General features: G+C 35.4%; 1 protein-coding gene across 1 annotated transcript in view; it reads left to right on the top strand.

The window, feature by feature from the left end:
• Positions 1-8614, top strand: part of TBCA (tubulin folding cofactor A) — a 77164-nt gene extending 68550 nt beyond the window's left edge. The window contains exons 3-4 of the mRNA XM_058567194.1: positions 5922-6008; positions 8357-8614. Coding sequence (XP_058423177.1) covers positions 5922-6008; positions 8357-8437 — 168 coding nt within the window. The 3' untranslated portion in view covers positions 8438-8614. The remainder of the gene's footprint in view (positions 1-5921; positions 6009-8356) is intronic.
• The last annotated feature ends 8199 nt before the right edge of the window (positions 8615-16813 follow it).

Genomic DNA, 16813 nt, shown 5'->3' with positions numbered 1-16813 from the left:
CTTGCCTTTGTCTATAAAACACCTTGCTAAGATTTTGATAGGAATTATGTTAAACCTATAGATCAATTTGGGGGAGAATTGACATCTTTACTATGTTGAATCTTCCAGTCAATGAACATGGTAAGTCTCTCGAATTTATTTAGGTCTGACTTCTTTCATCAATATTTTGTAATTTTAAACATACAGATCCTACACATATTTTGTTAGATTTATACCTAAATATTTCATTTTCTTTGAAGCTATTGTAAATGGTATTGTTTTTAGTCTCAGTTTCCACATACAGTATTTGTTGTTAGATATAGAAGTGTAATCAGTTTTTCGTGTGTTGATCTTGTAACCTGGGACCTTGCTGAACTTGCTTATTAGTTCTAGTTCTAGGAGTTTTTTTGCAAATTTCTTCTGGTTTTCTACATAGACAATCATGTCATTTGCAAATAGGGACAGTTCTCTTTCTTTTCAATCTGTGTGTCTTTTATTTTTTTTTCATGCCTTATTGTTCTAGCTAGGACTTACAGTACTATGTTGAATAAGAGTGGTGAGAGTGGACATCCTTACTTTGTTCCCAGTCTTAGGGAGATAGCATTTAGTCTTTTACCATTAAGTACAATGTTAGCTGTAGGTTTTTTTGTAGGTGGTCTTTTTCAAGTTGAAGAAGTTCCCCTCTATTCCTAGTTTGCTGAGTGTTTTTATCATGAATGGGTGTTAGATTTTGTCAAATGCTTTTTCTGTGTTCTTTGATAAGATCATATGAGTTTTCTTTGGCCTGTTGATATTGCAGATTACATGGGTTCATTTTCAGCTATTGCACCAGCCTTGCGTACCTGCTTGATCACTTGATCATGGTGTATAATTCTTTACATATATTGCTGGATTCGATTTGCTGATATTTTGTTGAGGATTTTTGCATCTGAGTGTATGGGAGATAATGGTTTGCAGTTTTCTTATTTTATACTGTCTTTGTCTAGTTTTGGTATCAATACTCTTCTCATGAAATGAATTGGGAAATGTTCCCTCCTCTTCTCTTTCCTTGAAGGATTTGTGTAAAATTGGTGTTAATTTTTCTTTAAATATTTGGTAAAATTGTCCAGTGGAACCATCTGGGCTTGGAGAATTCTTTTTCAGGAACTTTTTAATTACAAATTAAATTTCTTTAATGATTATAGAACTGTTCAGATTATCAGTTGAATTTTGGTGATTTGTAGTTTTTGAGGAATTAGTTCATTTCTTCTATGTTGTTGAATTTATGAGCATTATGAACAATATTATAAAATTGTTCATAGAATTCCTTTTTTTCCTTTTATTGGTTGCAAGATCTGTAGTGATATCCTCTATTTTGTTACTGATATTGGTGATTTGTGCCTTCTTAATTTATCCTTGTCAGTCTTAACAGAGGTTTATCTTTTTTTTTTTCTTTTTTTAAATCAGCTCTTTGTTTCATTGACGTTTCTCTGTTGTTTTCTTGTTTTTAATTTCATTGATTTCTGGTCTTATTTTTATTATTTCCTTTCTTCTGCTTGTTTTAGGTTTATTTTGCTCTTCTTTTTCTAGTTCCTGAAGTAATAACTTAGATTTTTAATTTGAGATCTTTCCTCTTTCCTAGTGTAACATTTAGTGCTATAAATTTCCCTCTCGACACTCCTTTAGCTGAATCCTGCAAAATTTGACATGTTGTATTTTCATTTATCTATGTATTTCTTGTTTCTTTTGAGACTTTCTTTTTGACCCATGGGTTATTTAGAAGTATGTCACTTAATTTCTAAGCGTTTGAAGATTTTCCCACTCTCTTTCTGTTACTGATTTCTAATTTTATTCCATTATAGTCAGACGTATACTGTGTAAATTCTTTTAAATTTGTTGAGACTTTTGTTTGTTTTGTTTTTGTTGTTGTTTGACCCAGGATAGGGTGTATTGCTGTGAATGTTTCATGGGTGCTTGAAAAGTATTTGTATTTTTCCTTTTTAGGTAGAGTGTACTGTAAATATCAGTTAGAGCTTGTTGGTTTATGGTGCTGTTCAGTTCTTTTTTATTTTTGCTGATTTTTTTGTCTAGTGCTTCTGTCAGTTACTAAGAGGGAGCATTGAGATCCTCAACTGTATTTGTAGATTTGTTTGTCCCTCCTTTTAGATTTATCAGTTCTTGTTTTTGTATTTTAAAGCTTTGTTGTTTAGTGCATACACATTTAGGATCACTGTGTTTTCTTGGTGGATTGATCATTTTATCATTATGAAACATCTCTCTTTGTCCCTAATAATTTTTTTGCTCTGAAGTCTACTTTATCCAATATTAATATAGCCACTCCTGCTTTTTTTTTTTTAATGTTTGCATGATATATCTTTTCCCATCCTTTTATTTTCAATCTATCTATCTTGTTACATTCAAAATGAATTTCTTGTAGACAGCATATAGTTGGGTCCAATCTGTAATTCTCTGTTTTTTAGCTGGTGAGTTTAGACCATTTATATTTAAAGTAATTATTGATATGTTAGGGTTTTGACTCATGGGATTCTTCTTACATCCTTAACCATTCAGCAGTAATCACAAAACATAAGTCAAATGAATTTCTTTCTTTCCTTCTCTCTCTCTCTTTTTTTCTTTTCTTTTTTTTGCTTCATGGCATGGTGCCTGGGTCCTGAGAGAAGAGTTTCCCAAAAGTGACCATTCCAAGAGGGCCATGAGGAAGCTGCAAGGCTTCTTAAGACCTAGCCTCAGGTCCCAAGTCTCAGAATGCCCCTTCTACCACATTCCATTGATCGCACAGGGCCAACCCAAATTCAGTATGGGAGGTGACTGCACAAAGGCAGGAATACCAGGAGGTGAAGATCATTGGGGACCACGTTGGAGACTGGCTACCACTACCACTAATTCGTATGCTAGAGGTAAAGTCAGAGTCACAGGCTATAACTCAGACCCTGTCAACTAGCTAATCACTCTGAGATTCAACTTTATCATTTATAAATTGAGGAGACTGGACTAGATGACCACTTATGTCTCTTGTGACTCTGTGATTCTGCATCTGTTAGTCAGTATCTTTATATCTTTTTTCCCCAGCTTTATTGCGGTATAGCTGACAGTTTAAAATTGTATATATTTAAGGTGTGTAACTTGATGATTTGATATACATATACATTGTGAAATAGACACCACAATCAAGCTACTTAACATATCATACATCACCTCACATAGTTACCATTTTTCTTTCTTTCTTTCTTTTTTGGTCAAATGGATTTCTTGGCATGTTAGTACGGTACCATTTTACCACCAGTAAAAGGAAAGATTTAACCATTGTTGCAGTGATCTCTGGACTACTCTAGAGCTCAGTTTGGCAAACTAATGCAGTTACCATTGGCTCCAGAAGCAGCCAGTATCCAATATTAGAGTGTCTATAGATTATTATAGGTATGGCCAGTGCTGGGTGAATGATCTGGATGATTAAAGAAGCCAGAAACCTTATCCAAATTGAGCAGTAGCAAAAGAACTTGACATTGGCCAGATTATTTCACAGAACTCTTCTTTCTGAATGAATGAAGATCTGCCAATTAGGGCCTTTTCTTTCTAATTTATACACTTTTGATTATAAAGGAAATTGACCAGATTTTAGTTCAGTAGTTTATTCATTGTTATAATCTGAGCCTTGCTAAGCCTCTCCCAACTTGCATTTTACCCAAATAACCTTCCCCCAAAAAATCATAACTTGTTTTAAAAACAATAAGACATCAGTAGGACTGCATCCTGTTGTATTCGCCTAAGGTTCCTTGTGCCTTCCAGTCTGTGCCAAGATCCTGACTTAATCCCAGTCCTGTCATAGTCAGCATTAGAATAAACTGACAGTTTATTCAGATATTTTAAACAGAGACACCTTTCATTTGAGTGACTCCCTCCCAAGGGGAACACTTCGAAAGATAATACTCATTTAGTTTAGTTCAGGTATTTTGAGAAGTGTCTTTACTCTATAATCACATCTTATATACTATCTTTTCAAATTATTCCTGACACTTGTACGTCATTGTTATAAGGTAAAGTGTATGATTTATAGCCTTGATAGAGTTGTGGTTTATGGATCTCACATCATAGTCATCACTGGACTGTATGCCTTTGGCCCCCTATGGCATGGTCTTCTTGAAGCAGTGTCAAATGTTTATGTTCATGTTATGCTCTCACTGGAGGACCAAGACTTTCTCTTTTTCTTTGTATTCCCTGTACTTGGCGTCCTGCAGTTACATACTAAACTTACTGAATGAATTGGGGCTGGCGTATGGGAGAGACTGAGCTTTGGCCCTACTTAAGTCCAAGTTCCATCTTGATAGACTGAGGACTCTTGCTCTATAGTGGATAGAATAATAATGAGTAGAAGTTATTTTGGACAGCGTTGTTTCAAGTTCATTTCAGTGACAACACTAAAGCTTTCAAAAAATTTTTTACAGGTATACATTTTGGCTTACCATGTGTTTGACGTAATTCTTTATATTCATTTTACCTAGTTTAATTCCTATGACCTAATCTCAAGGGAAGTCCATAGGGGAGGAAATATGAATCGCTTACCCAGTGAGATGTGCCTGTCACTGATTTTTCACATGTATTCAAACTAACTAGATATACAAAAATAATTTAGTTACAGTGATTAAATGTCTAGGCATAGTATGATTAGCTGTGAAGTAAAGTCATAATCCTGTGTTTGAAATTTTCAACCTATGCCTTATTAATAAAAGAATTAGAAGTTTGGCAGTAGATTTTCATCTGAGAAAATAGATGTGGATAGAGAGCATCCTTATATATTATAATTCTGATTTTTGTTTAATTGTGAGTTATGACAAAACTATTGGGGAAAGGAAGAAGGTACTGGGACTTAGTAGTTTCTATTAAAATATAATTACCATTAAATTATATCTTTCCTTTTTATTTTGTATGAGCTAGATAATAAAGATCCTTAGTAAAAGTTCAGATTTTGTGCCCATTTAACCAAAGGTATTTGACCAAACATTTTTTGGAAATGTTTAAATGATCCCTGTGTCTCTTTCTGGAAAAACAGCTTCCTACTACCTTAGGAAAAAGACTTATTTGAGGTCCAACATCTGACACGAGCTTATTTACCCTCTTATTGATTGAGTTTCCCAGGCATTAATTTGATTTCTTTCTTCTTTTATGATTTGATATCTTACAGTCCAGCTTTGAATGATGGATTTTTAGTCTAGAAATATCCTCCAGAATAAATATTCCTGTGTTTAATTCTGTAGTGTCTGTCTCCAGGAGAAATAGTCAGAAGTGGGAGTTCAGATTCGGAGGGGTGCTAGGTTGGTAATTTTGCTCCAACTTCATGGGGAGAATAATCTCTATCCTAAAATGAAGCACAAGGATAAGTAATAACTTTTTATGCATGATAAGCATCAAAAATATGAACCTGCTGGTCCTTGCTTTTCATTTTTCTTTACCTCTGTCTTTCAGTGAGAACCTCCTGCAGTGTGCACGCGATGTGATCAATAACTCAATAACTTTTTTCATGCAGTAATTATCTCCATGTGATATTATCTGAACACTGTTTTTCTTTATTACTCAAAAGATGCAGGAGATATTTATGTAACCAGCTGATCCCATTTTGGATAAAGGTGCTTTGTGACAGCGGGAGAAATAGTTTATTTTAAATAGCCTTTTAAAATAAATACTCTATGAAAAGCTTTTCCAGTTAATTTTCACGTAGCATAAGAAGGTGATTACCAAAAAGGTTTAGATCTAAAACTTGTACTTTGTATATTTTACAGTATGATAGTCATTCTTTCTAACTTAGAATAAATACAATTTAAGTTAAAATATTGAACCATTTAACATAACCATAATTTTTTTGTGATTCCTCTAAATCATTTTAGCTAATGAGCTAAACACATTAAGTTCTACCATCTCTGCACGTCTCACAGAGATTCTTGTTACAGGCAGAGATCCTGCAAGAGTCCCGGATGATGATCCCAGATTGCCAGCGCAGGTTGGAAGCTGCGTATACCGATCTTCTGCAGTTATTAGTAAGTAAATACTTCTCTGTCTTATGTTTCAAAATTTTTCCATCTAATACATGGAAGGCCAAAATTTTAAATATTTAACACTGAAAACTAGTTGGTGATGTATTTTGTTCGCTTGCTCTGTGTACCAGTATATTTTTAAATAAATAAAGGAGTTTAAATTGTGTTTTATGTTATGCCTCCAGTAAAAGTACTGTGTCTAGCATGTTTATTCTATTTATTTAAATTTAGTTAATTAATTATATTTGAGTTATCATGGTAGATATTTATAGTACTAATATTGTGCAGCAATATCTTGAATTATTTGGTTTTCATACGTAAAGATCTTTTTTGACACATGAAAGGTGAGTATACTGAAATTTTAAAAGGTCCAGATGTTTCAAATGAATTTGGGCCCTTAGAAAAAAGATTTAGGATTCTTTCAGATTCAAACCTAAATCAATTTAAGAGGAAAAAAACCCTGTAATATAGGCAGTCCTCTCATATTAACTTGGAGCTGGATAACACTGTTATCATACTTGCTGTTATAAATGCCTTGTGATACAGTGGCAGAATAATTTTATAAAGGATTCTAAGAATAATTAAAAGTCATCTTATTTCTTTTTTAATAGAGATAAAAGCATAATACTATGTATAAGCCAGTTGTTACTGCTGTTTGATAATAATTGGATGAATTCTAACATTTCCTTTACTAATCTCATTTTATATGTTTCTTTTTCTTGAGCTAATATTATTAACTACATAGCTGTCTCCTGATTCATAGTTATTTCCTATATAACAAAAATAACATGAGGCCTTTTCAGGATGATCATATGTGTTCTTTGAAAGAGAATGAGATTTGTTTTCCCACCAAAGTAATATTAGGACTAAATCTGTAGAAAAAAAGAGAGAAATGTTCACATTTTACTTTAATTTTGACACAGAACTCCATGTTTATCTATAGGAACCTTTTAAAGGCAGAATAACTCTCCTAAAAAGCCAAAAATGAAGCTGTGGTTTTGAAATAAAAGATAGATGAAAGCAGGAACTAATTACTCTATTAAAATACTACCTGAGACAGAAGAATCATTGGTATTTCCTGACAATTTAAATGCTTTTTTCTTTCATGAAACTAGTTCTAAGAAAGTAATAGAAATTGCTTGAAAAAAAATAATATTGTCTTTGGGTGATATATGTATTCAGCAATATCTCTACCCTCAAAGTGTTTATATTTACTGACATGAACAAAGACATGTTTAGGTGTAATGTAGAGGTTTAAGAAATTCTGACCTATAGTCTGAGTTAAGCAGATTCTCAGTCTTTACGCTTTAATTTCCATATTAAATACACACACGCACTTTATTCCCTCTGCTCTTAACTGTTTATGTATCTCCATCTTTTATTGACCTAACATGAATTCCTGACCTTAGCTTTATTTATTTATTAAAAATCAGGGCCAGCCCCGTGGCCCAGCGGTTGGTTAAGTGCTCGTGCTCCGCTGCTGGCGGCCCGGGTTCGGATCCCGGGCGCACACCGATGCAGCACTTCTCCAGCCATGCTGAGGCCGCATCCCACGTACAGCAACTAGAAGGATGTGCAGCTATGACATACAACTATCTACTGGGGCTTTGGGGGAAAAATAAATAAATAAATAAATAAAATTTAAAAAAAAATAAAAATAAATAAAAATCAAACAAAATTTCCTACGCACAACTTAGATGACACTGTTTTACTTATCTGTTACCGTTACAATATAGTAGTAAAAGTTTTCTCTATAAAAGTATCAAGGAAAAACTCAATCTTTAAATATTAGAAAATGAAGATGTTCGTACTTTGTTTCTTATAATAGTGTGAATACTACTCCTTAACAAGCAGACGGTTCACTTTTCTAATTAAAGATTGTACCTAACTCTAGGGTGACACCAGTAGCCATCTTTGTCATTGTGAGTAGTTGGAGGGTTATTTTGGTCTGAATGTTATCATATACTTAACGTGTTAGTAAATCATGATTTTTTACTTTTAGTTCATTATTAATAATAATCCTTTTGTGTGGTGATGTGTTGACAAAATGAGAATAAAATTCTTTTTTTAATTTTTTGAGGTTTCTATTTGCCAGTGACTTTACATGACCATGTTTTTCACTAACTGAGAATATACAGTGACACAAAACCAGACCTGCTATTTCTTCCCTCACCTATAAAGAACAGAACTGTGGAAAATCCGTGGAATTTTACTGTAGTTAGATGAGGGTTAGGATCCTTTTCCTTTTAATTTTTGAAGTGTTTACGTTGATAGTTTGTAATATTTGAGTAAATAACAAAGTACTTAAGTTTGAGGAGGATAAACCTAATTTTTCTTGTATTTCGTTTCAGGAGAGTGAAAAAGAGTTGGAAGAAGCTGAGGAGTATCAGGAAGCGCGTGTAGTACTGGGGTCAGTGAAGTTGGAAGCCTGAAGGTTTTTCTGTACAGGGTGTGTTTTGCATTAAATCTCGGGGTCCATTCCACAATTCATTATTTTCGACCACTGCTGTGTGTTCAAGTAGTATGAGAATGTGATTCTTTTTATGCAGTTGCCTGTATTTTTCTTTGCCTAATTTAATGTGTCAAATAAATGAGTTCACCTAATAAAATTGTTTCTTTCATACTTTACAAAATATTTTAAATTAACCTTTTATCATTAAATCATAGTCATTTTTGACTGTGAATTAAAATTTGTTAGGTTCTATTTGAAGTCTAGATATTTTGCCTCATAAGCATGGATTAGGTTAAAAATAGGATGCCTTTTTTTTTTAAGATAAAAATCCAAATTTTGAGCATTTTATTCTAAATGGGGTACCCCTCCCTGATAAGAAAAGAACCTCTCTGTGGATAAGGCCTCACATATTTATCCCTTCTCAGTGAAAGTCACACATTTCCATTACTGTAAACTAATGGGAAACATTTAAATCTTCTTCCAGAAAGACAGCTTTATACAGAAGACAACAACCATTTAGCTCTTCAAATAAGATTCTCATAAACAATAAAGAATTAAATTGTATTTTAAAGGAATAATGGCTGTTGCCAGTGGTGTGCTGGGAAATATTTAATGGCTCTTCAGAATGGGAACAGAACCTCTGATTTATAGCATTTGCTGATTTCTGTAGTATAAATGCTTCCACTGTGACCAATTTCAAGCTACCATCGTGACATCACAGAACACAGAGTTGGGAAGATACAAGCCAGCTTCAGTATACACTGGCCGTAGCCAAACCTAGATTATCTCAATTGACTGGAAAAGAGCATTGTTTTATCGCAAAGTGTTTTTCCAGTACAATTGTAAACCCATTACCTAATCATGTGCATTTATTTTCCAAAAATATATGACAACTCATTTAGTTTTCTTCTATTTCTAGAAAATGTGTATAAGCCTTATATCACCAGGCTAACATGAGCAGTGATCTAGTGAACAAAAATAGTAATAATAGCATTTAAACTTTAAAACTTATAGTTGAAAAAATAAGAAAACTTGAATTTGTGCTGCTGTAAGATACATATTTGTAGTACGGTTGGTCTACAAGTGATTGTTTTGGAGGTTGCAAACAATCACTAGAAACCATAACCTTTATTGAATCTGTCAAAAAGATCAGAGAAGAGAAAAATAATACTATTCTGATGTTATTTTTAAAGGCTTCTCTCTTGTTTTAAAGCACAGAATGTATCCTTTATAAAATAAAATCTTTATACATGCATAAAATTACTTCATCAGAGAATAACATACATCAGAAGCATTTCTAAATTGAAAGGCATAATCTTAAAACATATTACATGCCATTTTATGAGTATTTGAGATGGGAGCGGGGAAGAGCGAGGAAATGAGAACCATGATTACGACGTAAATTTTATACTAAGGTTTAATATTAGAGATTTGAGTACCAGGAGAATTAAAACTCTAGATTATTTGGTGGTTGATATTAAGTACCAGAACAGGGTGGGGGGGTTACACAGTTTTCCAAATAGGATATCATTTAAAGAAAGTATTTTACTTTTTTTATGTAAAAACATCTCATTTCAACCTTCTGCCAAATATGTAACTATAATATATACTCATAGCAAATGGCTTCTTGACCGATTAAAGCTTGAAGAGAACATAACTCATAAAAAAAAGAGGGGGCCAGCCCTGACAGCCTAGTGGTTAAAGTTTGGCATGCTCCGCTTTGGAGGCCCGGGTTCGCTTCCTGGGCACAGAACCACACCACTCATCTGTCGGTAGCCATTCTGTGGCGGTAGCTCATATAAATAAAAATAGGAAGATTGGCAACAGATGTTAGCTCGGGGCAAATTGTTTCCGGCAAAAAAAAAAAAGATAGAGGAAGTACTGATGGGGAAGTTTTGCAGCCAGGATCTGAATCAGTTGCTGAAAAAATTTTCTTGCCAAAAAGCCTAGGAAAGAAGAAATCAACAACAAGGTAGACAAAAAGAAATATATCTTTAGAGAATTTCTATCTCAAATATAGATTTTATACTGGATCTTTCTCCAGACATTGATGAGAAGCAGCAAGACGCTTATTCTGTGAAGGCTTATTCCTGGGAATTTTTGACACATTCCACTCAAGTTTTCATGGCCATCAAGAGGCATATTAGGAACAGTTTTAATCAATTCAGCATTAACTTGTTTTTAAGCTTTTATTTAAAATCTTACATCTGTGTAACAATAGGTAGGAATTCCCAAAAGTAATGCCTTTTCCTCCCTGCCAACACCTGACCCCCAGTCGGCGTGTGGCAGTTGCTCAGTAAATGTGTAGAATGAGTGAAAAGCATGAACATCTCTAACCTTTGGAGTGAGAGAGAGATGCTGTGAAGGATTCCATCACATCACACGAAAGAGTGCTTCTCAAACTGGTGTTCACAAACCACAGCGAGAAACACGTTTTCCATTGTGACCCAGTACATACGTATGGGGGCCTATATATACATAAAGCAATAAGTATCCTTAATATGTACAGTTCCTCAAATGTTTCCTATTCTGTTTCATTTTTTTGATAGTGATCATGACCACCTGCTATTGGGTTGTGAAAAACACTACCCTAATACAATAATATAAAATAATTCTATTTATAAAAATTCTTTCTCTCTTTGTCTCTCTGTATACGTGTGTATGTGTATATAGATCAGCTTCTTAGGTCTCAGAGTGGTTGTCTCTGAATGTGTGCAGGGTTACGCACATTGCAGGTATAAGGCATCGTGGAGACACATGATCACGTACATTTGTTACATGCCCCTAGTCCTTGCCCAGACTAATCAATGGCTCCCAAAGAGTAGAGAGGCAAAACAAAGACAAGTGACAGAATTAAGTGGTAAACCTGACTTTTCTGTATTTTTCTGTACAGCAAAGAGCACATCATTTCTAAGTAGGTAAGAATGTACAAAGGATAAAGAAATAGAGACATCATGTGTGGAATGAGTAAAGTGACCAAGTCCAAGCTGGTTTTAAGGCCACTGAGAGCATTCCCAAGTTCTAGCATTTTCACTTGGACATTCTTGGCTAGTGGGGATTCAGTCCTAGTAAATTAAAGTCCTCCCCCGGAGTCCTGGACAGGAGCTTTCTGCCTGGGCTCTGGGGACATTTACATTTTGGATGAGTGTTAACATCTCAAGAACTAGATTGTCCCTCCTTTATCCTATTTTGTACCATGTGGATAAGTCATGTAAACAGTTCCTTGGGAAGGAATGGAGTTTGTGGGGAGGGAGAAAAAAGCACACTGCTAAAATAGACACATGTTTATTTTAAGAGTAATGAAAGCTGGTTAAAACATTGTAATGTTCATTTAACATTTCTTGACTTTCTGGTGAAGAACATTCAAAGCCTAATATTTAACAGTTGTCTCTATGCCTCTATCTGTGCACTGAGTCCTTTCCAAATTGAGCAGTCAAACCTGGTTAATCTAAATTACTTTGCAAACTTCATTACAATACTTGGCTTTTTAAAAATTCTATCAAGTTTAATAAGGACATATCCTACAGCCAGTTATCACTTAAATATTATTTGGTCATTTAGACAAACCAAGGACAGATGAATCCTTTCTTTGATGGCCAGTTAGGGCCTTTAAATGTCAGAGTAAACTTGACAGGGATGTGAGCAAGAGCTGTGAAGCATTTGGCATTGAAGGGTTAATCAGATCATTTAGTGCTTGAGAACCTTTTGAGTGCTTTAGCTGGATAGAAATTGAACAGTTTAGAAATGGTGCACTATGAAACAAGTTATAAGTATTAGTGTACTTGAAATTTTCAAGAGTGCTTCATAAAAATCTACACTGCACTCCACTCTTCGTCTTACTGCTCTTAGGAGAGGTATCTGTTCATGTATTGGACTGTTGCACAGAAAGGTGTAATTAATTATGTTACAGAAGATCTGCACCTTATATTTGTTTTGTGCTTTCTGTTGACTGCTGGATAGTTGATAAGGTGCTTTCAAAGTCTTGGGGGGAATATTTTCCCCCAACAAGAGGTTGATATTTTTAACGCACAAAGAGGCCTTTCAAATTAATAAGAGAAAAATCTCCAGTATAAAAAATAGACAAAGGATAGAATCACACAGTTCACAAAAGAAAAGCAGATGGATAGGTTTTTTTTTTTAATGTGTCAATTCAGTAGTAATCAAATTCAAATTTGAAGAACAGTGAAGCAAAATTTTTGAAGATGATTATCTGTTGGCTATGTGTGATAAAGTACTAGCCAACAAGACTAGATAAAAGGATGAAATGAAAAATAAATACTGGAAAAGAGGCATCATTTTCATTATATGCAGTTGATAAGATATGTACCAGGAAAACACGAGAGAGTTATCTGTAAAATAATTAGAAGCAATGAGGAAATTAAAGTGGGTAGCTGCAAAATAAATATATGAAGTGTTATGGGTTGAATTATGCCCCCCAAAAAGCTATGTTGAAATCCTCACCCCCAGTACCTTATTTGGAAATAGGGTCCTTGCAGATATCATTAGTTAAGATGAGGTCATACCGGAGTAGGGTTAATCTAATAACATGACTGAGGTCCTGATGTGACAACATGAAGACACAGGGAGAAGGCCATGTGACAACACAGGCAGAGATTGGAGTCATGCAGCTGCAAGCTAAGGAGTATCCAGGTGACACCAGAAGCTAGGAGAAAGGCATGGAGCAGATCTTCCCTTGGAGCCCTTGAGAGCACGGCTCTGCCGACACCTTGATCTCAGACTTCTGGCCTCCAGAACTGTGCGACAATAAGTTTCTACCACTTTAAGCCACCCAGTTTGTGGCATGTTGTTACAGCAGTCCTAAAAAACTAATACATAGAACCCAAAAGCTTTTCTGTATGCCAGCAATAACCAAATATAACGGCAGAATAAAGCCCTGCTGAGAGTCTGAGGAGATGACATTTTAAAAAATGACTTGTGTTATACATGGAAAGTTAATATTGTCAAAATGTGGTTTCTCCCCATGTCAATCTGTAAATTCAATGGAAGAAAATACAACAGGGTTTGAGGGGAGGAGGGAAATTTTAGGAAATGATTCTAAAATCCAATTTTTTAAAAAAAATTTTATACAGGCAAGAATAGCTGGGAGGCAGAATATGAAAAAGAGTAGTGATGAGGGGAAACTAGCTCTGTTCACTATTAAAACTTTGTCAAGTTGCAATAATTAAACGAATGGTAAAAGAATAGAAGATCAAAGAGAAAAGAGTCCAGGAGCAAACCCAAATATATATGTGGGAATTTAACATAAGATAAAGGATATTTCAGACCCCTGGGAGAAAGATTATTCAATAAATCTTATTGGGATAACTGTCCAAACATTTGGGAGAAAAATAAAGCTGGATCTCTATTTGACCTCTCCCCCCGAAACAAATTTCAACTAAGTCAAAAATCTCACTATAAAAGGGAAAAAAAATAAAAAGCTAGAAGGAAACATTAGTGAAACTAATAGATTAACAAAGAATTTTAAAATGATATTATAAAGTGAGAGTATGGGGAAATAAGAAATCTAACACACTGTTGGTGAGAATATTTTAAAGATGGCAATTCTCCACAAATTAATATATAAATGAGATGCCACAATTATCAAAATTATAGAGACAGAGAAAAATAAATGGTAAGACTATCCAAGAGAATCTTGAAAATGGAGAATTGGTAGGGAGGAAAGGAGATAAACGTAGGAGGTGGTGCAGTTGGATACTGAAGCTTAAAACTACTGCATTTAAAGCAGTGAAACCAACATAAGATTAAACTGTCAGTCAGTAGAACAGACTAGAAAACCCAAACTGGCCCTAAGTATATATCAATACATAAGCGCCTGATAGAGGTGGCATCTCAAGTTAGTGGTAAAAGGGTGGATAATAAATCAATGGAATTAGGAAAGTCTGTCACCCACTGAGAAAAATAAAAATGGATTTCTATATCATCCTATCTCATCCCACACAACAAAATAAGGTTTAAATAGATTAAATAATTAAATTTATGCAACAAGTATCCCTTGAGCCTCTTCTCTTAGCTAGGCGTTCTTCTGGAGCTGGGAAGCGATGGTCAGTGAGACAGAGGTCTCTGCTCTCGAGGAGCATACAACTTGTGGAGATTGCCAATAAACGAAGAAGAAAATAGCGGTAATACGCTCTGTAACATAAAATGATGTGATAGAGAACAACGGGCTGATCAGAGAAGGGCTTCCTGAAGAAGTGACATTTAAGCTGAGCTCTGGATCAGAAACTCAACAGAGAGCCGTGCATTCCCAGCAGAAAGGACAGCTAGTGTGAAGCCCGAGAAAAGCAGGTGCCTGGGGAATTCTAAGAAAAGAACGAGCGGCCAGGAGCCAAGTGAGTGATGGGGAAAGTAGTAGCAGACTTTGCAGGCATTGTAAGCCAAGGAGAGAAATTAAGTTTTTATTCTAACGAGAGTCCATAAAGATTGTAAGCCAGGGAATGACATGATTTAATTAGCATTGTTTAAAGATCTTGTTGCTCTGTAGAGACTGAGTCATAGGAAGCAAAAGTCATAGGAAGCAAAAGCCAAGCTAGGCTACTATAATATTACAGAGTTAAATGGAAAAACCAAAAGCATGAAAAACTAAGAATATTTTAGTTAATATTTAATCTTTGAGTGGAAATGCATGTCTAAGCATACAAAGGAGATTAACAGGTTTTGCTAAACAAAACATTATTAATGTCTACTTTTCAAAATGAAACTAAATTACATGACAAACATCAAACTGGATAGGATATTAATGATTTTAATAGAAGGTTAATGTTTTTAATATATAAAAAAAGGTGGAGAGATTTTCAATTTCCTGTTCCACAGGTAAGGAGCTTGGAAGTCACCACTTCGTCCTAACAACAAGTGAAAAGCTGAACAGAAAAATCAACAACTCTTCTAGGATCTGTAAGAGAGGGGAGGACGCAGGGAGAACTGTAGCTCCCAAGACTGGAGAGACAGACAGGCAAATACAGGCTGTCACAGCTTACCACAGCAGAGACTCACTAGCAGAAAACACCCTGGGAACCACTCTCAGGTTAGGAAAACCTGAGCTGTGATGGACAAATGGCTGGAGGCTCAGTGTGGACAACTCTGAGAGTTAAAAACTCCGGAGGGGTTTTTATGACCCAGTCATAAGGGGGCCCCCACAATTTTGTGAGTTTTAACCCCAGGAGCTCAACCAGGTTCTCATAGTAAATTTTGGAGAAAAAATTCACTTGTGCTTCTGGTAGGGGGAGGAGAAAGGAACCGTTTGAAATACTCCAGAACACTCTGTTCTTAACAAGGTCTGCCCTCAGGAGAAACTAGTTAACCAGAGCCTAAGCTGCTGGAGTAATATCAGACTCTAACTGATCTAGGGACGGGAAATATCCAACTCCAGTCAGCTCTAGGCTTCCAGTGGGAGGGGGAAATAATCAACTCCAGCCTACTCTAGCCATCCTATTCCACCTAAGGGGGGAGAAAAAAAAACCTGAGACACACTTGTGAAGTTCCCAGTCCAGAGGTACAGGCTCACTAGAAGATTGAGTCCTAATCCTAGGGCTGTAGAATGCTTCCCCTCCCCCACGCCTCACCACCACATCACTAAAGCCTGTTTACAGCAGTTCCTTTTACCAGGTACATCATGTATGGCTATCAAGAAAAAATTACACAACATAACCAAAAGGCAAAAAGCACAATTTGAAGAGAGAGAGCGAGCATCAGAAGCAGACATGACAGAAATGTTGAAATGATCAGACCTGGAATTTAGAACAACTATGATTAATATTCTAAGGGTTCTAATAGATAAAGGAGACAGCATGCAAGAACAGACTGGCAATGTAAGCAGAGAGATGGAAATCCTAAGAAAGAATCAAAAAGAAATGCTAGATATCAAAACACTGTAACAGAAATGAAGAATGCCTTTGATGGACTTACGGATATCTCAACAGAAACCTCCAAAACTGAAAAGCAAAGAGAACAAAGACCGAATACAGTCATGCGTTGCTTCACAACAGGGATACATTCTGGTAAATACATTGTTAGGCAATTTCGTTGTTGTGCGAACATCATAGAGTGTACGTACACAAATCTAGATGGTATAGCCTACTACACACCTACGCTACGTGGTACTAATCTTACGAGACCACCACTGTATATACAATACATTGTTGACCAAAACGTTACCCAGCTCATGACTGTGAGACAGAACTTTTGTTCTGTTACACCTTTTGTTACAACTACAAAAGGTGTAACATGCATAATGGGAATACCAGAAGGAGAAGAAAGAGAGTCAGGAACAGAAGAAATATTAAAAACAATGACTGAGAATTTCCCCAAATTCACGTCAGATACCAAACACAGATCCAGG

Source organism: Diceros bicornis, chromosome 1 (genome assembly GCF_020826845.1).
Source record: "Diceros bicornis minor isolate mBicDic1 chromosome 1, mDicBic1.mat.cur, whole genome shotgun sequence".
Lineage (NCBI taxonomy): Eukaryota > Metazoa > Chordata > Mammalia > Perissodactyla > Rhinocerotidae > Diceros > Diceros bicornis.
The sequence above is the reverse complement of the archived record's forward strand: the minus strand, read 5'-3'. Positions and strand labels throughout refer to the sequence as shown.